This window comes from Nomascus leucogenys, chromosome 15 (assembly GCF_006542625.1).
Source record: "Nomascus leucogenys isolate Asia chromosome 15, Asia_NLE_v1, whole genome shotgun sequence".
Taxonomy (NCBI): Eukaryota; Metazoa; Chordata; class Mammalia; order Primates; family Hylobatidae; genus Nomascus; species Nomascus leucogenys.
The window spans coordinates 93,836,571-93,858,987 of record NC_044395.1 but is presented as its reverse complement, the minus strand read 5'-3'; the positions used below and the strand labels follow the sequence as shown (position 1 = coordinate 93,858,987).

Genomic DNA, 22,417 nt, shown 5'->3' with positions numbered 1-22,417 from the left:
GCCACAAGACTACGGGGTCCTCAGCAAGTGAAGTCACACCATGGACTGCAAATGAGTTTTATTATGATATCTGGAGGCAGGACCGAGCCTCAAGGTCTGGGAACGTTTGCTGATGGCCTAAGTGGGAGAAAACCCATAGCAACCCAGATTGCTCAGAGATCGGTTGCCCTAGCAGGCAGAATTGTAAGCTCAGAAGGCAGACTGCTTGGGTTCAAACCCCAGGTCCCATGGCTCACTAGCTAAGTGAGAGTGGGTATCTCGTGAAACCTCTTAGAGCTTCAGTTTTCTCCTCTGCAAAATGGGGCTAATTTTGCATCTGTCTTATAGGGCAGGTCTGAGGATTAAATGAGATAAGAGAAATGCAAAGGACGAAGGCATCTAGCAAGTGCTTCCTTTGATGTGCGCTAAACTTTTCATCAATTCAACCTTAATCCATCATATATTTTAGCTGTCACTTTATGATAAAGGTGGTAGCATGTGGCCTGGCACTATAAATGTTTGCTAAATGGAGAAAGGCCCCAGGGGAAACCTTTGGGTCCCCGTAAGCATGGCCATACTCACGTTCAGCAATGGTTAGCGGTGGATAGGTGAGGTAGAATCCCACCAGCTCAGCCGAGAGCTGGCTGAGGAGGCTGCTGGCGACGGTGCCGTTGAGGAATGTGCTCTGATTGCCCACGACGTACACCAAGGTGACTGCCTGGGAGGCATTGGACGTGCTCACAATCTGAATCAACACAAGAGAAAAGGGGAGGGAGACAGGCCAAATAAGACCAGGGTGTGTTTCATGGAGGCCATGGGAGGGGGAGGCTAAGCAGGAATTGAGGGAAGGAATGAAAGGGGGTCGGGGAAACAGCAAGGAAGAGACAAGAGTAACCATCATCATTTCTGATTGCTTGCTGTGTGTCAGGCAGGGCGCTAAGGGCGTGTCATCTCATTTACTCCTTACCACAACCTTAGGAGATGTATCCAGTGATGACTCCCTTTCACAGATGAGGAAACCGAGGCCCAGAATGATCAAGGGACCAACCCGAGGTCACACAGCTAATAAAGGACAGAGTCAGGATTTGAACCCAGGTGGTTTGACTCCAGCTTCTTTTTTTTTTTTTTTTTTTTTTGAGACGGAGTCTTGCTCTGTCGCCCAGGCTGGAGTGCAGTGGTGCAATCTCGGCTCACTGCAAGCTCCGCCTCCCGGGTGCACGCCATTCTCCTGCCTCAGCCTCTCCGAGTAGCTGGGACTACAGGCGCCCGCCACCACGCCCGGCTAATTTTTTGTATTTTTTAGAAGAGACGGGGTTTCACCGTGGTTTCGATCTCCTGACCTCGTGATCCGCCCGCCTCGGCCTCCCAAAGTGCTGGGATTACAAGCGTGAGCCACCGCGCCCGGCCGACTCCAGCTTCTTAATCACTGGTATGTGTATCTTTTCCTGGGCTAAGTAGTCTCAGGTTACTTTTATGATTCTGAAAATATAGAGCATTGGAATGTTACATTTAAGGAGGGCTCACCTGCTCAGACAGAGAAAGCCTGAGTCAAACTTTCAGGGAATTTGAAAGTTGAAAGGACCAGGAGCGAACAGAGCTGAAAACCAGTCTGGTCACGGGCAGAGTGACAGAACCTAATTAGAAAAGGAATTCAGAGGCCGGGCACGGTGGCTCACACCTGTAATCCCAGCACCTTGGGAGGCCAAAGTGGGTGGATCACCTGAGGTTGGGAGTTCAAGACCAGCCCGGCCAACATAGCGAAACCTCGTCTCTATTTAAAAAAATACAAAAATTAGCCGGGCATGGTGGCATGTGCCTGTAATCCCAGCTACTCAGAAGGCTGAGACAGGAGAATCGCTTGAACCCAGTAGGCAGAGGCTGCAGTCAGCCGAGATTGCACCACTGCACTCCAGCCTGGGAGACGGAGCAAGATTCTTCAAAAAAAAAAAAAAAAAAAAAAAAAGAAAGAAAAAGAAAAAGGAATTCAGAAATATAGAATATGTTCTTTAGAGAGCAATTACATTTCCTTGTGCTCTATTAATTCAACACTGAATGTGTAAAACATCCTATGAGATGGCATGGTTTTCTTTTCACATTTTGTCTAAGCCAGTTTTTCAGTTGCTGGAAAATGAAACTTTCTGGGTCAATGTATGAACAAAAATATCCTACAGATGAGATTTGAAAAGCATCGTTAGTAGGAAGTCATTCAACTTGGTGAGGCCTTTTTTTGTGAATTTCTGTGCTGCGTGCTTTCCCTTCTCCCTCCAGATCCTTCTGCCACCCACCCTCTCTGCCCTGTCCGGTGCCCCTGGAGGCAGACCCTTGTGGACAACCCCAGTGGGCTCCACTGCCTTCGGGAGGATATGGGAGAGAGGGAGGAGGGTGAGGTCAAAGTATTGATGCTTAGGACTCCCTCCTTATGGGGTCAAAGCTCACTCCCATCAGGCAGCTGAACCTCGAACCCCGCACTCACCCCATTGGGTCCCAGCTGTTAGAGCCTTGGGTACTGTACTGCTCCTGTGGTTTCCCCAGAACCTGCCCACTCTTCTTTCTACAAAGCCACCTTCATTTGAATGCAGCCTCCTTTTCCTATCAGGACACTGACTAACACCCTGTCTTTCCCAGACCTTTGGGTGTTCACATATTAACATCTCTGCCACCTTCCTATTAAAAAAATTTTTTTATAGACTTTAAAAAATGATACATAATATTTATCTATATGTATGCAGTACATGTGATATTTTCTTACATGCATAGAATGTGTAATGATCAAGTCAGGGTTTTTAGGAAATCCATCACCCAGGAAACTACTGGGAAGAGCTCTTCATTTTATTTCCCACTTTTTCCCGTAAGTGGAAGATTGATCAATCGATCTCTCTCTCTCTCTCTCTCTCTCTCTCTCTCCCACCTTTTCTCTACCCCGCCCCCTCCTATTTAGAGACAGGGTCTCACTCTGTCCCCCAGGCTGAAGTGCAGTGACCTGATTGTGGCTCACTGAAGCCTTGAACTCCTAGGCTTAAGCGATCCTCCCACCTCAGCCTCCTGGATAGCTGGGACTACAGGCACACGACACCACTCCCAGCTAATTTATTTCATTTTTGTAGAAATAGGATCTCACTTTGTTGCCCAGTCTAGTCTCAAATTCCTGGGCTCAAATGATCCACCCACCCCAGCCTCCCAAAGTACTGGGATTACAATTGTGAGCCACCATACCTGGTCCCTTTTTAATTGTTTAATCCAGAGCCTATATTCCCATGACTGACAATAAACTGAATCAGTATGTCCGTTCAACTCTGACTCTCTTCTCTGGAAGTATTTTTGGAATGTGGTTTAGCTTCTTCCTCAAGGCATGAATACCTGTGGCTAAGCATATTCTTTCCCAAGGTACCAAAAAGAAAGGCATTTCTTTCTGAACAATTTAAAAAACTTCACCATACGGCCACCAAAAAACATAATAACTAAAAAAAAAAAAACACTTTTCAATCTTTATCTCTATTGTGAACATTCTATTTTTTACCTCTCGACAAAACCAAATCCTGGCTGGGTGTGGTGGCTCATGCCAGTAATCCCAGCACTTTGGGAAGCCGAGGCAGATGGATCACTTGAGCCCAGGAGTTCAAGGCCAGCCTGGGCAACATGGCAAAACCCTGTCTCTACAAAAAATAGAAAAAAATTGCCAAGCATGATGTTGCATGCCTTTAGTCCCAGCTGCTTGGGAGGCTGAGGCAGGAGGATCACCTGAGCCCAGGAGTCCGAGGCTGCAGTGAGCCATGATTGCGCCACTGCACCCCAGCCTGGGAGACAAAGCCAGACCCTGCCTCCAAAACGAAATGAAACAAAAACCCAAATCCCACTGGAGCCCAAGGAAGCCTACAAAGTTTGCAATGTGGGTGCCTCATGTATATACTATACTTGACCAGTTAAGTTATAATTTTTTTTATTGTGGTAAAACACACATATAAAATTTAACCATTTTAAGTGTATAGTTCAGTGGCATTAAGTGCATTCACACTGTCGTACAACCATCATCACCATCCATCTTTAGAACCTCTTTATCATCCCAAACAGAAACTCTATACCCACTAAACAACTCCTAATTTCTCCCTCCTCACAGCCCCTGGCAGCTAACATTCTACTTTCTAGATACCTCTTATAAGTGGAATCACTTATTAATTTGACAATTCTAGATACCTTTTATAAGAGAAATCATATAGTATTTGTCCTTTTGTGGCTGGCTTATTTCACTTAGCAAAACATCCTCAAGGTTCATCCATGTTGTAGCGTGCATTAGAATTTCCTTTTTAAAATTTTTCTGCATTCCAATCATACATTATTTCCTTCATTTTTAAAGGCTGAATAATATTCCATTGTATGTATATATGCCATTTGATTATCCTCTCATTCATTAATGGACACATGGGTTGCTTCCACCTTTTGGCTGTTGTGAATAATGCTACTATGAACGTGGGTGTATAAATACCTGTTTGAGTCCCTACTTTTAATTCTTTTTGGTATATAATGAGAAATGAAAGTGCTGAATCATATGGTAATTCTATGTTTAGTTATTTAAGAAACCACCATGCTGCCTTCCACGGGGGGATGCACTATTTGACATTCCAACTAGCAATGCATTAGGGTTCCAATTTCTCCACATCATCACCAACACTTAGTATTTTCCATTTTTTGAGAATAGCCGTCCTAATAGATGTGAATAGGTATCTCATGGTTTTGATTTGCATTTGTTTAATGATTAGTGATGTAGAGCATCTTGTCATGTGCTTAAGTCATCTGTATATCTTTTTTGGAGAAATGTCTATTCAAGTCCTTTGCTCATTTCTTAATTGGATTTTTTTTGTTTGTTTTTATTATTGAGTTGTAGGTATTCTCTATATATTCTGAATATTAACTACTTACCAGATATATGATTTGCAAATCTTTTTCATTTATTCTATGAATTGCTTTTTCACTCTGCTGGTAGTGTCTTTTGATGCACAGAAGTTTTTAATTTTGATGAAGTCTAATTTGCCTACTTTTTCTTTTGTTTGCCTGTGCCATGTCCAAAAAATCATTGCCAAATACTGTGTGTCATGAAGTTTTTCCCCTATGTTTTCCTATAAAAGTCCTATAGTTTTAGATAATACATATAGATCTTTGATCCATTTGGAGTTACTTTTGGTAGATGGTGTTAAGTAAGGATCCAACTTCATTCTTTTGGGATCATATGTGAATATTCAGTTTTCCTAATGTGTTAAAAAGACTGTCCTTTCCCCATTGAATAGCCTTGGCACCTTTGTCAAAAAACATTTGACCATATACAAGAGGGTTTATTTCTGGGCTCTCTGTTCCATTTGTCTAGATGTCTGCCTTTATGCCAGCACCACATTGTTTTGATTACCATAGCTTTGTAGTAAGTTTTGAAATCAGGAAGTATGGGACCTCCAACTTCATTCTTTCTTTTCAAGATTGCTTTGGCTACTCAAAGCCCCTTGAGATTCCATGGGAATTTTAGGGCTAATTTTTCTATTTCTGTGAAAAACAATCACTGGAATTTTGATAGGAATTACATTAAATCTTCAGATCCCTTTGGGTAGTAACAATCAATATAAAGTCTCCCAATCCATAAGCACAGGAAGTCTTTCCATTTATTTGTTTTCTTTAATACACTAGTTTTTTATAGGTAAGAAAAGTGAGGTCATTCTTGATGTATACTTAAGACTAGCTCCAAAAATAGGAGGCCTACAGGTTCAAAGTCATGGCACTGGTCCCTGAATTTCGTGCCCTGTCCCTCAATAGAAGCAGGCCCTACAGGGAACACTTTCCTGTCACCCTTTAACTCTTAGATTCCTGTAGCCTCTAACCTCATCTCTTACTTACCCCTCACTCATGCCATGATTCATTTAGCTAGGAAGACCTATAGGCTGATGGAACAGAAAGCTGTTGTTTGCCTACCCAGCATCCATCCTCCCTTCTTGATAGCATCACAATTTTCCTCAGGGAACCATTTCTCCTCTTTGCTCATGTGTTCTGGATGGGGCTGCCCCACCCAAGTTTCAGGAGTAGTCAGGCCTAGTTCATTGGGACATTTAACCTCCTTGGCCCAGAAAGGGCACAGTAGGTTCAATGAGAGCTAATCCCAGGAATTTTACTGGAATGACACCAGGAAAGGCACTTTGGTTCCACAAGACTGTGCGCAACAAGGATGAGACAAACCTGGGGTTGTGAGGGGCCACCCCATGGGAGCCACGGACAATGCCAGTGCAGAGCAAAGCCAACCAAGAAACGAAGAGAGCTTGATGAAAAATCAAATAATCACCTGGATACAACTGTGTTGGAATAAACAAGTGTGAACCTTTCAGTTACATGAGCCAATCACTTCCTCTTTTTGCTTAAGCTTCATCAGCTTAGATTCTGTCCCTGGCAACCAAAAACGTCCTAATTGAGTCCACTGTAATCTAGTCCCTAATACCAAACCTATACAAGTTTTTAAGTCGATTTTTCAATGACTGTCTGAGCAAATTAATTAAATATTTACATGGTCTTATTCCACAAAGGATTCAAGGTGCCTTACAAATTATATATTATACAATAAAAGGAAAAGTTATTAATTACAAAAACAGGCCCCGGTGAAAGACAGCCCCAAGGGAACGTTAGCATGCAGTTACCATGCATAATATAGGGGCCCTGAGGGTTACTAAATCCAGGCAACAAATTTGGCTCTGGGCTTCCTGTCAGCCAAGGCGAAAATGGAAACAGGGTTAATAAAAACAATTTATCCAATTATCCATTCATTTCAAAAGCTGTTTAAATGTTCAAGAGCATCTAAAATCTATTTAGATGTAATCTTCGAATCACCTCCTATCATCTTTTCCAAGGAAGGTTTGTTACTTGATTTACATAGTTTCCTCTAATGGCCCACAACTACCATACAACAACACAAGGAAGCTTCTTAAGGCCAAGGGCAGCTTATCTTGGTGTCCTTCCCAGTGCCTGATAAATAGCAGACACTCAATAAGTCTGTGCTTCCTGAATACAATTAAAGTATGCTGTGCTGCCAAGATCTAACTAGGCTCATGCACCTGTGAGGATCACAAATCCAATCAGAAAGAAAAAGAGTTCCCACAAGAGAGCTGAGTCACACTCCTTACATAAATCTTCAGTCTGTGACACATTTTTAGATCTTCGTCTAACATGAACCAAATCATAATGAGATACTTCCATCTACACTTTGGATGAATCTAGAACAGGAAAGCTGCTCACTCAAGTTAAATTGTATGCTTTCTACATCATATTGGCTTTGCCGATAATTCACTTATGCTAAATGTCCATTTTAAAACCACTGGGTCTCATTGCAAAGGCTTTAGTTCAGTAGTCAAAACAGAGACATTGAAGAGTTAATTGGGGGCTGGATGAATATCATTAGGAAGCATCTGTCTTTAGTGGGATGATAGCTATGTAATTGCAAAAAAAAAAAAAAAAATATGGCGCACCAGGTGTGGTGGTTCATGCCTGTAATCCCAGCACTTTGGGAGGCCGCAAAGGGAGAATTGCTTGAGCCCAGGAGTTGGAGACCAGCTTAGGCAATATGTGGAGACTCCATCTCAACAAATAATTAAATATTTTTAAAAGGGCTGTTTAAATGTTTAAAAGGGCTGTTTAGAGCATCTAAAATCCTGTCCCCCAATAAAAGCAGCCCCTACAGGGGACACTTTCCCATCAATCACCCTTTAACTCTTAGACTCCTGTAGCTTCTAACCTCATCTGTTACTTCCTCCTCACTCATGCCATGATTCATTTCCCAGGGATTTTCCCTGGGAAAGAATTCTGTTGTTTGACACAGGCTTCATTAAGGACCCCATTTCTACACTGCATCGACGTGAGTATAGCGTAGTGGATTGACTCAGGTCCTTCTTCCATTCTTTACCATGTGACCTTCTGGAAGTTTCTTAGCCTCTCAGTTCTCTCTTCTGTGAAATGGGAGTAAGAATACCTCAGAAGGATGTCTTAAGTATTATGTAGCAAAATACTTGTAAAACATTTAGCACAGTTCCTGGCACATAGTAAAGACTTCAATATAAAATGCACGTGTATGTGTGAGTGTGCATGCGTGTGTGTGCGTGCGTGTGTGTGTGTGTGTTGGCATGTGTCTAAACTAAGGTGATTGGAATATAAGCCAATGCATAAAATCACAGAATGGGCAAAGCTTGGTGACTTAGCTACTTAGGATTGATTCATTTATTCATTTTATATTAGACATTTGACATATACAGTACAGCCTGGTTCAACTTTTCAAAATATTAAACGTATTAGAAAGGCCTGAGAAAGCATCCCATGGGGAAAGGAATATAAAGCCCCAAAACCACAATAGGTGCACAGGGACACAGCATCCCTCCTGTCATGGCCAGAGCCCAGACATCCTCACCACCGTCTGAAGTACAAAGTTATGTTTATACATGGCAGCTGTGAATGGGAAGACCCAAGTCATTTCTTGCCAGACTCTGCATTGTGGTTGTCTGTCAACTACACAGACTGAAGCACCTTCCTCCCTACCTGAATTGTCAAGTTGCTTTTGGTATTCAGGACTTTCCTCTCGGCATCCTGGAACGCCTTCTGCAGCCTCTGTTCCATTGTCTGAGCAAACTTGCAGGACTGTATGTTGTCCGCTTGGCTCACAAACTGCAGCACTAGAATGAGAGAAGTCAATCAGTGCTCACTAAAGCTCCATGTCTCAGTTTCTTGGATTTAACAGTGGTCATAATACAAAATAGCACGATTTTAGATGAGAGGAATTAGGCAAATAAATAATAAGGCTAGACAAGGTTCAACTGTAGTTTTGAAAGTGGCTCTTAAGATGAATTATAACACAGAAGAATTAAGAGCCCGATCGAACCAGACATTCCCACCAACGCAAAAGATTTTATGATTTTATTTGATTGGAATATGTAGACATCTGCTCAAAGACTGACAAATCATAATCTAAGAGAGATCATGCCTTCTATTTCTTTGGAGGGAAGAAAATCATTGACCTCCATTGCTAAGTTGATTGTTTCTATTTTAAGAGTTCCTCCACTCTTGTAGGTTACAAACTTTGCAGACCAGAAATCACCACAGAGTTTGAAAAAAATATATTCTAAGACCTAAACTCAGAGATTCTCATTCATGGCATCTGGAACCCATTGCTCCAAACTATAGATTTTTTTTTGCACATTCAACTATTATTAGTACCCACTAATAATATAGAAAGAAATATAAAATATAGTACCTGGTGCTCAAAAGTACTAAGTTTGTAAATTGGGAAGGAAGGCTCCTATGATAGAACATTTCTAACAAATCTAGGGTTGGAAGAGTTTAGGCTGATGTGCAAGGAACTTGGACATTTGATTAGCAGGACCCTTTGAAGAAGGTTCACGGGGACTTTAAAAAATGACACAGCAGCTAGCGATGGAGCTTTTAAACAGGTGTCCACTTGGTACTGCCCTGAACCCAAGAATGGATGAAAATCCCTTCCTTCCGAGTCACTTGCCTGTTTTTAGCTGGAAGTAGCCGGCAGGCTGGGGATTCCATGGGGAGGCAAGTACTGCCACAGACTGTAAGTGTGAGGTGTGTTGCTTCAGGTCTGCAGTGACGTTGCTGACTCCATACACACCCAGCATTTCGATCACCACAGCAGGCAAATACACCAACCTCCCTTTGGTAGCATAATAACCAACTGTGACATTATGAGAATATTCCAGAATGTCCACCTACAAAACAAATGGACCCACAAACCCCATTGTTTATTTCCACAGTACTTTAAGTTCTTCTTGGTATTTCTTAGAACCACGGCTGTTAGAAACAAGACTGGAGAATAGAATGTTCTCGTTCAACAAATATTCTTAACAATCCTAGAAAGCATAATTTGGATTGGCAAGTCTCAAAATATCACAAAAACAACAAAATATAATTTACATCAAACCTTCATGGAATAGAATTAAATCTGTATCTTTTTTATTCTTTAAGTGCCTCAGTATAATCCTGTGACCAACAACTATTATTACCAAAAAGGTAGGAAGGAGAGAGTAGTTCAAAGAGGTTTTCAGTGAATGAAATGCTGGGAAAATCACTTTCTTATATTTCTCATCATTTATGAGAATTAAAAGGTAGAAATGATAGATTAAGTGGGGGCACCTTTGGGGCAAGGGTCAAGAAGTAAGTAAAGTGAATTCCTCTTTCTAGAAGCAGACAGAAGACTTGTTCAGACTCTGTCCTTGGCTCATAAATTGGTTCAAGACCAAGGCAGAGATGCACCGCAGAGAATTTCTCCGACAGCTGAATCCTAGGGGACACTGATGGTCTGAGCTCTTTCTATCTCAACTGTAAGATTTTGAGGCTTTAGATTTTATTTTTATTTTTTCTTTTTTGATGTTACATATTTACAGTTCAGCGTTTTTTTTAATTTGTTTTGGTTTTAATATATTAAATATAATGTTTATTACAGAATTTGTATATTTGAAAAACAGAAAAGAGTAACATATATAGATATACATACATATATGTATGCAGCTCCTTTTTTCCCAAATTTTTATTGTGGTAAAATACACACAATATACAATCTACCATCTTAACCATTTTTTAGTGTGGTGTTCAGTGCTATTAAACACATTCATAATGGTGTACAGCTATCACTACCATCCATTTCCAGAACTCTTTTCATCTTGTAAAACTGGAACTCAGGGTTTCGTTTTGTGGGCTCACTGCAGCCTTGACCTCCTGGGCTCAAGCAATTCTCCCACCTCAGCCTCTCGAGTAGCTAGCACTATAGGTATGTGCCACCATACCTGGCTAATTTACATATGCTTTGTAGAGATGGAGGTCTCACTACCTTGCCCCTGCTGGTCTCAAACTGCTGGCCTCAAGTGACCCTCCCACCTCGGCCTCCCAAAGTGTTGGGATTATAGGCATGAAACACTGTGCCCAGCCAGGAAGTTTTTGACACCTGCTTTCTCCCCATATTCTTGCATCTCCGTGTGTCTTTTCCAAAGGAAGCAAGACAGCTGATTTTGCAACAGAATGGGTGTGCCTCTGCTTCCTCCGCATCGTGTGCTCCCCCTCAGTTTTTCCTGAAGATGGTGCTCAAGATGATTTTAAGTGGAACATGAGGTATTTCACCATGGAACATGGACACAGCACAAGACAACACTAAATCAACTAAATCACTCAGTGACAAAGTTGTTCCCTTTCAACCCTTCTAATGACCCCAAGGAATAAGTCTCAGTTTAGTGAATATTTGCTTTTAACATCTCTCTAACCCTTGCTAATTCCTTTTTTAAATAAACAAACAAAGGGATACCAGGCTCAGCCTTAGAGCCTTCTGCAAGCAACAACCTCTAGCCTGTTTGGTTTCCATCATTCTCATTCTTACCATCACCTTTTATTTGTGGCAAATGATCTTGATTTCCATTTATGGTAGTAATATCAAATGCCCTTTCAAAAAAATGTGCTTAAGTTTTTAAAACAGAGCCCTTAAAAAAAATTATACTCATTGTCACACTGGTCTGTGATGATATGCAGCAAAGACCAAAACTGTAAAAGTAGTTTGAGAATGACTGAAGATTAGTGAAAATTGTATCAGGCAACTAAATGGAAATATTCACATTTTCAACTTCCCATAAAGTTTCTGGTGCAGAAATCATAAGAGCCTCTCATATAATGCACTTCTTTCTTTTTTCTTCTTTTTTAGAAATATATAAAAGAGATCGACAATGATCAATAAAGTATGTGCCAAATCTCCTTTCTAGCCCTGGGTGTTGATGGGAGGGAGGGGGTCAGTAGGCTGACTGCAGCTGTAGGACAGAACATCAAAAGAAGAAGCCAGAGCAATAGTTTTTAGTGGTGCAAATGGGAGTCTACCGACTGCCAACTGCATTTACTGTTTGAAAACTTGGAATCAAACCCAAAGATGTAAAGTGAAGCTTCCGTCTCTTGGATAAGCCATCAAAATCAGCCAGCACTCATTAAACAGTACTTGGCATTAAAAGAAAAAATGTTACTTCCCTGTCTGCAGTGGGCAATTTAAGCAAAGTCAGACTCGATTTACAAGTCAGGGTAATTTTTAAATGTCCAGAAATGAATCACTGTTTACAATAGTGACGAAAATAAGGGGAGAAGCAACGGAGAGTTTTCTAGAAAATTACACAACCAATGTAAATACTTTCCCCAAACGATGGGATAATGGGATGGTTTAAAACAATATATTCAGGCTTGTTTGTTTGTTTATTTTTGAGGCAGAGACTCTGTCGCCCAGGCTGGAGTGCAGTGGCATGATCTCAGCTCACTGCAACCTCCACATCCCAGATTCAAGCGATTCTCCTGCCTCAGCCTCCCGAGTAGCTGGGATTACAGGCACCTGCCACCATGCCCAGGTAATTTTTGTATTTTTAGTAGAGACGAGGTTTCATCATGTTGCCCAGGCTGGTCTCAAACTCCTGACCTCCAGTGATCACCCGCCTCGGCCTCCCAAAGTGTTAGGATTACAGGTGTGAGCTACCCACCTGGCCAATATATTCAATCTTTAAAAAGAAATCTAGACATAAAGCAATTAGTCTCCGTTTTCCATCTCAAAATTTGACCTTTTTCTCGAGCCACTACACATTAGCTAGTTGCCAAAGTGAAGACAGATTCTACTTCTGGCCAGTGTTGTTATGATGCCTAGAAAGGAGGAAAACAACCTAAACATATTCTAGACCCAAGAGCCAGACTGTGATGGATTAGCTTGGTTACAAAGCAAAGCACTTACGTGAGCTGAGACATCGCTCTGGTGGAAAGCCTTCCGCAATGCCTGTGTGAGCCCTTTGGCGATACTGAACTTCAAGGATTCACTGATCTGCACTCTCCTTTGGGTTAGAAAGAGAACTGTGGGGTAAAATAGAAGCATGACAATCAGGCAAACCTCACCATTCACTTGCCCTCCACTCCTCCCAACCATCACCTTCTGCAAGTTCTGGGCAGAGCTGGTAAGCACAGGGCCATCAATGAGGGGGCGGGCTGGGGTGGTAGCTCTGTGGGTCCTGCTAAAGTCCTAAGGAAAGAAGGCCCTAGCCATTTGTGTGACCCGAGTAGAGAGAGAGCTGGTATGCTGGTGGCATTTCATTTCTGACAGATGCTGCCGCTGACTTTGAAAGCCGGCTCGACAGTGCATGCGATGAATTTCCTGCAACAACATTCATGGACAGCCTCCTTAGGTGCAGGCCCTGGGCTCAGTGCTGCAGCCTCAAACAACCCTGGATCAGAAAGGTGCCATCCCCACCTCGCAAGTGGGATGGAGACACAGGACAGAGAACGGGCATTTGGGATCGAATGTGACAGGTGTTGTTTGAAGGGAAGCCTAGGAGGCTGCCAGAGCTCCTAGGAGGAGCACCCAGCCCTGAGTTTGGTAAAGGGATGGGGATCAGGGAAAATTTCCATAGGAACTGATGCTTCAGCTAAGTTCTGAAGGATCACAAGAGTGAAATTTGACAAGGGGGAAGAGATTGCCCTCACCCACTCTTAGCAGAGGGAGTACTAAGTGCAAAGGCGCAGGGGAAAGAAGCAAAATATTTCAGTATACAGCAGTTCCCTTTTAGCCACCGTGTTGCTTTCCATGGTTTTATTTACTGCAGCCAACCACAGTCTGAAAATAGGCGAGTATGGTACAATAAGATATTTAGAGAGTCAGAGAGGGAGAGAAAGACCACATTCACATCACTTTTATTACAGTCTACTGTTATATTTGTTCTATTTTATTACTAATTGTTGTTGACCTTGACTGCACCTAACTTATAAATTAAGCTTTATCATAGGTATGTATGAGTAGGAAAATTCATAGTTGATATAGGGGTTGGTGCTACCTGCAGTTTCAGGCATCTACTGGGGGGGTCTTGGAATAGATCCCCTGCAGATAAGAGGGGACTACCGTATATACAAGTTTAAGCTTGGTCCTAAGGGCAATGGGAAATGAGTTTTAAGCAAAGGAATGCACTTTAGAAGGTTCTCGACTACAGACTGGAAAACAGATTGAAGAGGGGGGACTCTGAAGGCAGAGAGAGAAATGTGGCTGTTGTTACAGAAATTTAGGTGAGTGATGATGACAGTGTGAACTAGGGAAGTGGCAGTGTGAATAAGGATGGAGAGAAGGGGTATCCAGGAGGTAGAAGTGAAAGGAACTGGTGATTGATTAGATGTAGCTGGGCTGGTGGGAGGCTGTGAAGAAGACAGAGAAGAGAATGTTTCCAACTTCTGCCTCTGAGGGGCCAGGGCTGCCTGCCACCCAGAAGAGAGTGGAATGGAGTGAGGACAGAGAGTGGAAACCCAGATGGTATAAATTCTTGAGAAACAGAGAGAGATACTGTACTTTTTGCTATGCCTAATTTCCTAATTTCCCATTTTAGAATAGGATATGTCTCAAGATATAATTTCATTTAATTCTTTGTGGGGTGAGAAGGGAGGATGTGAGCATTCACCATTGGCGTGCTCTTTCAAATAATTTGTCTAATTTTTTTTATAGCAAACATTGCCACACTATTAAAAGCTCTCCATGCATTCTAGGCCTGCTTTGCTACATCTGGGGAGTGGGGGCTTAAAAGACCGTATCCCATCCTTGCTCACAATTCTGGTGCTGCCCATCCCACTTTTTCAAGAAAGTCTTCTTTCTAACATCAAAAGAAATCCTGGGCTCCCATGTAGTGTGCAGAAGCTGTACTTTTGCTATCAGCTAATTGAAAAAATGCATGACAAAAGCCCTTCTGAACTCTGTAGCACTTCCCAAGATGTTGTATTTTACAAACCACATCATTCATTCATGTGAGACATCATTGACGCAAAACAGTACCTTTGCATTCTTAGACCCACTGGCAGAACCGTGGTTTCCTGGGGCTTCTGATATCAGCACTGATCCTAGGACTAGAATCCATGCCACATCAGGCTCTCTCTCCTCTAACACTTGCTAAAGCTCATGGTTTCTCAACCTTGGCCCTATGGATGTTTTAGGCTGGATTAATCTTTGTTGTTGGGGCTGTTCTGTGCATTGTAAGATGTTGAGCAGTATCCCCAGTCTCTATCCCACCAGATTTTAGTAATACCTCCAGCCACCAAGCATAACAACCAAAAATGTCTCCAGACATAGCCAAATGTCCCTGGGGGAGGGTGGAAAAATCTCCCCTGGTTGAGGACCATTGATCTAAAATAAACATTATTGTTACATCTTTGAGGCCAGGCTTGCTGCTTTCAGATCAGAACAGTGGTCTCATACCTGTCTTCACCAGGAGCTTACTGGACATCTGACACTCCAGGTTGGATGCCATTTTGCCAGTCGTGACCACTGCACCCGATGCAGCAGGAAGGGCAGCATCTGTGTTTTCTGCTCGCAACGGTGGCAACCGGGTGGCCTTCACTGAGGCTGTAACGGATGTCAGCGCGGCCGTGACTGTCAGTGGGCGTGGCGTGGATGCTCTGGGCATCTCCGGGTTGGTGGGGTTTGGGAGGCCGGTGTGCATGGCTTGTGGTTTCCTGGGGAGGTAAGTTGTAGACAATAGGCCAGAGGCAGTACCCATGTTTCCTTGCATGGCTGTATGTGTGCTCGTGGTGTGTCCTGTTCTTGCATACATGTAAGTTGGTGTGAATGGGAAGGCTGTATGGACTGCCCCTGGTGTCCTCTTCGGGCCAGATGCGGCCTTGTTTGTGACATTTTTAGCAAGAGTAGTCATCGAACTGCTCTTGGCTGGTCCTGAGGCCACGGCCAAAGGGCTGCTGCTGGTGCCCTTAGCAACCAGGGCTGCGGACAGCGCAGGTGGACTTGATTTCCTCAGAAACAATGTGACGGCAGCTGCTGCTGTTGGCTCTACCTTAGACGATACTGTGTCCGCTGTAAAGAGAGAAAAAACAAAGTTTGTCATTGGCTTGGAATGCACGTGTCACTTGTTCTGATGATGAATGGATGTAACTTATGGATTTGCTAGGGTGAAGTCTCTGCAATCTGGGCTTGCAGTGGACAGAACTTAGGCAAAACAACTCTAGGCTCATTAAGTTGATTAACCATAACAAGAATGCCACTTACAGCACAGCTATGGTTGATAGCAAGGATGCTTACATTGTGAATAGCTTCGAAAGCTCAGGTGGGCACAGGATCAATGAGGTGACTACTTGGGGCTAACTCACTCCTGATAGGGGGTATGAGCTCCTTCAGAGCAAAGCTGGTATCTGCGTTGAGTTTGAAGATGCTCTGACCACAAAAGCAGTCATGCCTGTTTTAGGGGTACCGGGAAACAAACTACCTGCATTAGTGGCTGCACCTGTCCATTTCTTGGGGTGCTGAGAAGCCCGCAGCACTCTGGAGGAGGTCCTGGGAAAGACACTGGTCGATACAGAAGATTCAGCAGCAGAGTGATATCTCAAGATGTTCTGGAATGGTATGGAAGCATTTCTCTCAGGTGATGAATTGATGTCACTGGAAATTTCAGAACCTGTATCTGTTCCATCTGAAAGCACTTCCTGCAAGCTACCTGTAGAAGTTGGTCCTGATGAGGTTAGCAAAAGTGGATGTGCTGGCTGGTCGGGCAACTGTAGTTGAGGATAAGACACAGAATGTTGAGTTGTGGGTGAGTAATATGCAACTTCAGCTGTTTGGAAGTCTATGGAATGGTTGTTATTGCTTGTGGGCCAGGGGTCTATATGGCTTCCAACCATGGTCATGTCTGACTGTTGCACAGGCTGCTCAGTGCTCGTACCGAGGACTAGATCCTGAATGCTAAACCCTTCTGCAGTCACTGAATGCCCAGCAGTGTCTTTGAAATCCTGAGATTTTATGGCATCGGCAGCTGAAGTTAAACCACTGGGAGGAGCCGTTGGAGCTAAATGAGTTTCCCAACTTGTGGTGCTAATTGTGTGTCCATTTAAATCATAATTTGTTTGCTGCTGCAAGCCAGATATTATTGATTCTGTGGAAAGGGATCCAGTTTCTGCTGAAAGAGAACTCCAGAAAACACCTGTGGTTGCTGGCTTTTGCATGTCTCCTATTGTTGAGGAATCATATACATCCATGGAGGAGGGCGATGCTCTCACCTGTTTGGAAGCTGAAGCTGGCAACCCAGAATGGTCCACAGCAGCTGTGTAAGCCTCTGGCTTGGTGCTGGAAAAGCCAAGAGATGGGAAAACAGTCTGGGTGGCTTGTATGGAGAGTATGGAAGGTAGAGGTGATCCTGAAGGAATGGGATTTGTCCTTGGTGCTGTAATGATGGGAGATGAGACACGACTGGTGCTGAAATCAGAGACAAATCCATTTACAGTGTGAAGACTCAAAACCTCTTTCCTTGGAAAGGCCTGGAGAGGAATCGTCACATTTGCCTCTTCATTTTTCTCTAAAATGGCTGTCACACTGTCCTTTTTCCACTGGGGAAATGTCCAAGATGTGGAAAGAAGATTAGGAACTTTGCTTGAGAGGAGCAAGTCTCTGGTTGCAGGAGGGGACCCATCACTGCCCTCTGCTGGAAGAGTGGGCATTTCTGGCACAGGAGATGGGGAGGCATGATTCTCTGTGGGCTGGAGGAAAGTAAGTATGGAGGGAAAGTCGGCTGTCCCAGTTGATGGCGATGTGGGAACTGCCCCAGAAAGGATGGCTTGCTCTTGACCCAGTGTGGTGATATGCAGAGGAGAAGGCACCAAAGAAGAGGTGTGTTCTGCCAAAAGGGCGGGCCCTCTGGAATTCTCTGGAGCTGCTGACAAATGCAGCGGGTTAGCAGAGTCATTTGCAGTGGCAGAGGCCAGCTTTCTGCTGGTCATTTCTACGGCCCCTGATTCTGCAGTCTGGAAAAGTGGAGGCTCAGCCTCATGGGTCGCTGTTTCTGTATTCTTAAAAGTTGGCAAAGACACCCCATTGTGCACTCTTCCAGGCACCCCAGCTTTGATCTGCTGGGTGGATGCAGGACCTGAAGCCACTTCCAACATTGACCATGAGGGGCTTCCATCTGGAAGCTGAAGAAGACTTCCAAGTGCTGGGGGAGGGGGAGACGAATGGGACAGTTCTGCCATGGGGCTCAAAAACCCAGGTGTGGATGAGCCTGCTGAATGGGGACCCTCTGTTGGGGACAGCTTGGAATGCCATTTTGTTGAGGATCCAGAAACACCTAGATGAGGGATGCCTATGAGATCCTGGGCATTTTGGGATGGAGTGTGGTCCATTTCATCAGAAAATGGGATTAGGGGATCAGCTATGTTCTGACCTGAAGAGGGGTTGGCTGGAGCTGTTTGGGGAACTAACGGCACTTTGGGGGGTTGCTCTGCTGGCTCAGAGATGATGGAATGAGGTGAGTCAGGAGCCAATGAAGAGGATGGAGGTGGAAGGAGGAGTGTGGGAATGTCTGACCTTGGGGGATGCTTTGAAATGGAGGAAGCCCCTGCCCATACTGGCTGGGATGGGGGGATAGCACTGAAGGATGTCCCTGACGGGACTGTGGACAACGAGGGGAGCATGCTGGTGAGAGGCAAACCTGACACATCGGCTGCTTCTTGTCCCCTTTTAGGCCCCGGTTGGACCAGGGACTCGGTAGAATCCTTGGAAGGTTCGAGGGAGGCGCTATGTCCACTTCCTTGGTAAAGGGAAGAAGAGAAGTCCGCATGAGCCCTAGTTCTGTGGTGTGTCTTGGACGTAGGGGTTCGGGCTGACTGTGGCAAGCTTGTGTTGTCAGAGGACTGTCCCAGCACGGTCTTGATTCTGTCTGCTGCTGAGGAAGACTTGACTTCTGTGAAAGGCCATGTTGGTGAAATTGGTAACAATTTCCCGGGAGGAAATGACTCTGGAATCCGGGTGACATTCATCTGTAGATTGTCTGTTCCTGTGAAACAAAATATCAGGCCGTCAGGTGTTGGATGTTCATGAAGTGCCTGCTGTGGTCAGGTGCTGGAGACAAAGGTGTGTGCAAGACAGGCTCTGCCCGGACCCATCACAGAAGGCTCAGGAAACAGAGTCAAACAACAAATTACATAATATCAAGTAGGAAAATGTTGCAGTGAACCTACACGGCAGGGATGGTGGGAAGCAGTTTCTGATGAAGTGATGCTTAAGGAAAGATGTGGAAAATACTTGTGTATTAAAAAAATTGTTTTGGTCCCACCTACAAGGCATGGACTGTGAAACTTGCAAAGCTGAATGTGGTCAACTGCCATGGCCAATGACACCAAAATAACCTCATCCAGGAAACCAAAATGCACGAAACTAAAGAAGAACTGTGTATTCAAGCATGAATCTTTTTTAGGACCCTGAGGCATCTCATATGAAATATTTGAGGTTGTCTGCGTTTGGAAAGATGGCTCCAATGAAACATATTTATCTTTCTGGATTTAGAAGGATTCCAGGTGCTATCATTCATGCCATGTCAAACAGCAAAGGAGATTTTCTTTCAGATTAGGCTATTTCAGAAAGAAAAACCAGGAAGGAGACACTTTTCACAGGGCCTGGTGTCACTATAAGCACCTGCAGAGGCCAGAACTATCAACACTCATGTGTGGCCCCACAGGCAGACAGACAAGGAGGCAGGGCATAAGCTGGTGACCTTCGCAAAAAGGAGGCAAGGAAACAACTCTTGGAAAGCTGGAAATTCACTCTGAATTAGGCAATATTCTGAAAAATTCCTTTCTCATTCTTCCTTTTCTTGTTTTTAAAATTCTCCATTCTTGGGATTTGCAGATACCCAAGAAATTGGCCTTACATAATTTTTAGAACTCATCAGGGTATAAGCCAATAGTACATCCGGCTTGTTGACTTGATTTTATAAGAGAAACCACTCCATCTCCTAGGCAGGTCGTAATCATATGCCCAGCTCAGCCTGACTGTCTCCTGATCACCAGATCAGGATCATTGGGGTGCTTTCTGAAGAGCCAAAGCTCCCTCTGGCCTCCACTGGCCCACCTCAAATAGAAATAAGTGGTAAAATGCATATATAGCTCCAAGACACTAAAGTCTGCATAGTATTTCATTAAAATGCATGCCCTCCTTAGGAACTGCTTCATGGTTTGCAATGGAAATTGTGTTTCTATGTTACCACATGCAGCCTAAGGAGGTATTCCCCGCTCAGACACTTGCAATTTTACACAGAAGGTGGATGCTGCTTTCATGCCTCAATCCTCCCTGTTCATGTTGCTTATCTCCTAGATAGCCTCAATTTCACACTTTGCATGCAGTCTTATCTGGTTACTTATATGGGTAAATATAACATCTGTATAAGGTATTTTTGCGTTTTTGTATTTTTCAGTTAAACTTTAGAATCCACTTTTATGTGGATGTCAGGTGAAATCTGTGTAGGATTTCTTCTTTTGTACCTTCGTTTAAATGGATTTAACCACAAGTCCAACTCATGGATTCAAGAATCAAAATAAATTCATCTTGTTTCAGTTATATAGCCTTGTAACTCAGAAAAAGGATGCTACAGGCTGAGCAGCTTTTGCTTTCAGCAGGAAGTTTTGCAAACTCTTTCACAAAAAAAAAAAAAAAATTCTGCAAACAGGATGGAGGAATGCGGGCTAATACCAAGGGATCTGTAACTGACTGAATGACCACGGCCAAGAGAGACTGATGGAAAACTCCATGCTGAAGTGAAGAAAGACAATCTCTAGTGGATTTGCTTCTACTGGACCTTGTTGTTTTCCAGACTAGAAACTAGTGTTTCCCAACGTAGCTCCTATGAAGCACAGTATTCCAAATGTCTCATGAAGAAAAGTTTCTATGAACAATCTTGAGAAGTGCTTGAGATTCACATGTGAAACTCATTAATGATGCTGACCATATCTTTCCGGCTTTCCCACTTCTAAGCCCATGGGAGGACCGAACATCTTGGATACTTCTGTGGTTGATGGGGGCCATGTAACTTGTTCCGGCCAATGAATTTGTAAGCAGAAATGACAAGTGTCACTTCTGGGCTAGAACATCTAAGTGCTGGAGGAAGACTCTCCGGAACTTTCTTTCTCCATAGCAAAACAAAACAAAAAGAAACAAAACCTAGCAACATACTTCAGGAAGTTGCTACTGAAAAACAGAAGGAGAAGGCAAAGAAGGAAGAGGAAGAAGAAAGTAGCAATGTTCAAAGTGTTTGCTGGTTCACCAGCCTGCGTCCCCTATGGACTCTGCTGACAAAGGATATACAGGTAGCATGAGCAAGAAGTTAGCCTTTGCTATTTTATGTCACTGCAATTTGGAGGTTGTCATTGAAACATAACCTAACTTACCCTAATGTATTCAGAAAGTGATACCAGAGTGGATTTGGAATTTATGTGGGCATATTCCCATCATCATGTAAATAAAGGCTCAGAAAAGTCTCATAGTCAAGAAAACATAACAGGTATATAGTAAAAAATTAATAAATAGGATATTGGATGGTTTAATTAAACTTGTTTAGCCAATATTTCTCAAACATATTTGACTGCTGGAATATGTTTGGGATATTTCTCAGAAACATTTAACCTCAAAATTTACTAACTTAAAAAAAACAAACCTCAATGGCACACATAAAGCCAAGGGAGAAAACATGTTCACTGAATTACCAAATGATGCCAAATTCAGAAGAACTGATTTGAAGAATTTCAGAAAAACGTGTTTCAAACACATGTCAACAGACTGAAATTATTACTAAAGGAAGACATATATTAGGATTAAACAGAAAGGCTTGCCCTTAGTCCAAAAATTACCTAGACAGGAGCAGGATGGAGGCACTTCCCTTTAATAGCCTATGCTATCTGTAGGCAGAGTTGACTAGAGTTCCTTATGAACTAGAAGAGAAATATAGGCTGGCAAGGAAATGACAAATCCTTAGGTTACATTAATTTTTTTCACTCTTTAAGTAGAATAGTTCATACTTAGAAAATAATATCTACATGTAAAATATCTATATGTATCTGTATTTAGAAAATAATATCTATATGAAATGAACACTCATGTGCCTCTTAGCTTAACAACAGAGTCAATATTTTTAGAGCCCTGTCCCTGGTATCTCTCTGGGTTCCCTCTTTCTTCTCCCCAGAGATAACCACCATTATAGGTTGAATTTTTAAAAATTAGTTGATTTTCAAAGGGATCCGGTTCACCGTTCTCTGCCCTATCCAGCGCATACCTGGTCAGGTGGGATGAATTCTGAGTGTCGCATCTTAAGAAAAACATTAAGAAACAGATACGTGCTAGTACATGATCTTTGTGGAGGTGTTTTACATTATAAAAAGGAAAATGGTTAATAAAGGGAGAGTCCCCATCTGCACACTGGAGTGAGGAGATCCTTGGTGGTACTCAAAACTTCGGGCCTGGAAAAGCATATTGATATGGCTAGGCTTTGTGTCTCCACCCAAATCTCATGTGGAATTGTAGTCCTCATAATCCCCACATGTCAAGGGAAAGACCAGGTCGAGGTCATTGAATCACTGGGGCAGTCTCCTCCATGCTGTTCTCAGG

The 22,417-nt window shown here is 43.2% G+C and overlaps 1 protein-coding gene across 4 annotated transcripts in view; it reads right to left on the bottom strand.

Annotated features, from left to right (window-relative positions):
• The window catches only part of KIAA1549L (KIAA1549 like), a 308,930-nt gene that overhangs the window by 120,254 nt on the left and 166,259 nt on the right, over positions 1 to 22,417 (bottom strand). For 2 of the 4 annotated variants that reach the window (XM_030794655.1, XM_030794656.1), the window contains exons 2-7: positions 16,263 to 18,818; positions 15,242 to 15,853; positions 12,752 to 12,867; positions 9,500 to 9,719; positions 8,527 to 8,660; positions 562 to 724 (exon numbers count right to left, since the gene is read on the bottom strand). In XM_030794655.1, the coding sequence (XP_030650515.1) occupies positions 562 to 724; positions 8,527 to 8,660; positions 9,500 to 9,719; positions 12,752 to 12,867; positions 15,242 to 15,853; positions 16,263 to 18,818 (3,801 nt within the window). The remainder of the gene's footprint in view (positions 1 to 561; positions 725 to 8,526; positions 8,661 to 9,499; positions 9,720 to 12,751; positions 12,868 to 15,241; positions 15,854 to 16,262; positions 18,819 to 22,417) is intronic. The other 2 variants (XM_030794658.1, XM_030794657.1) reach the window with 2 other exon arrangements.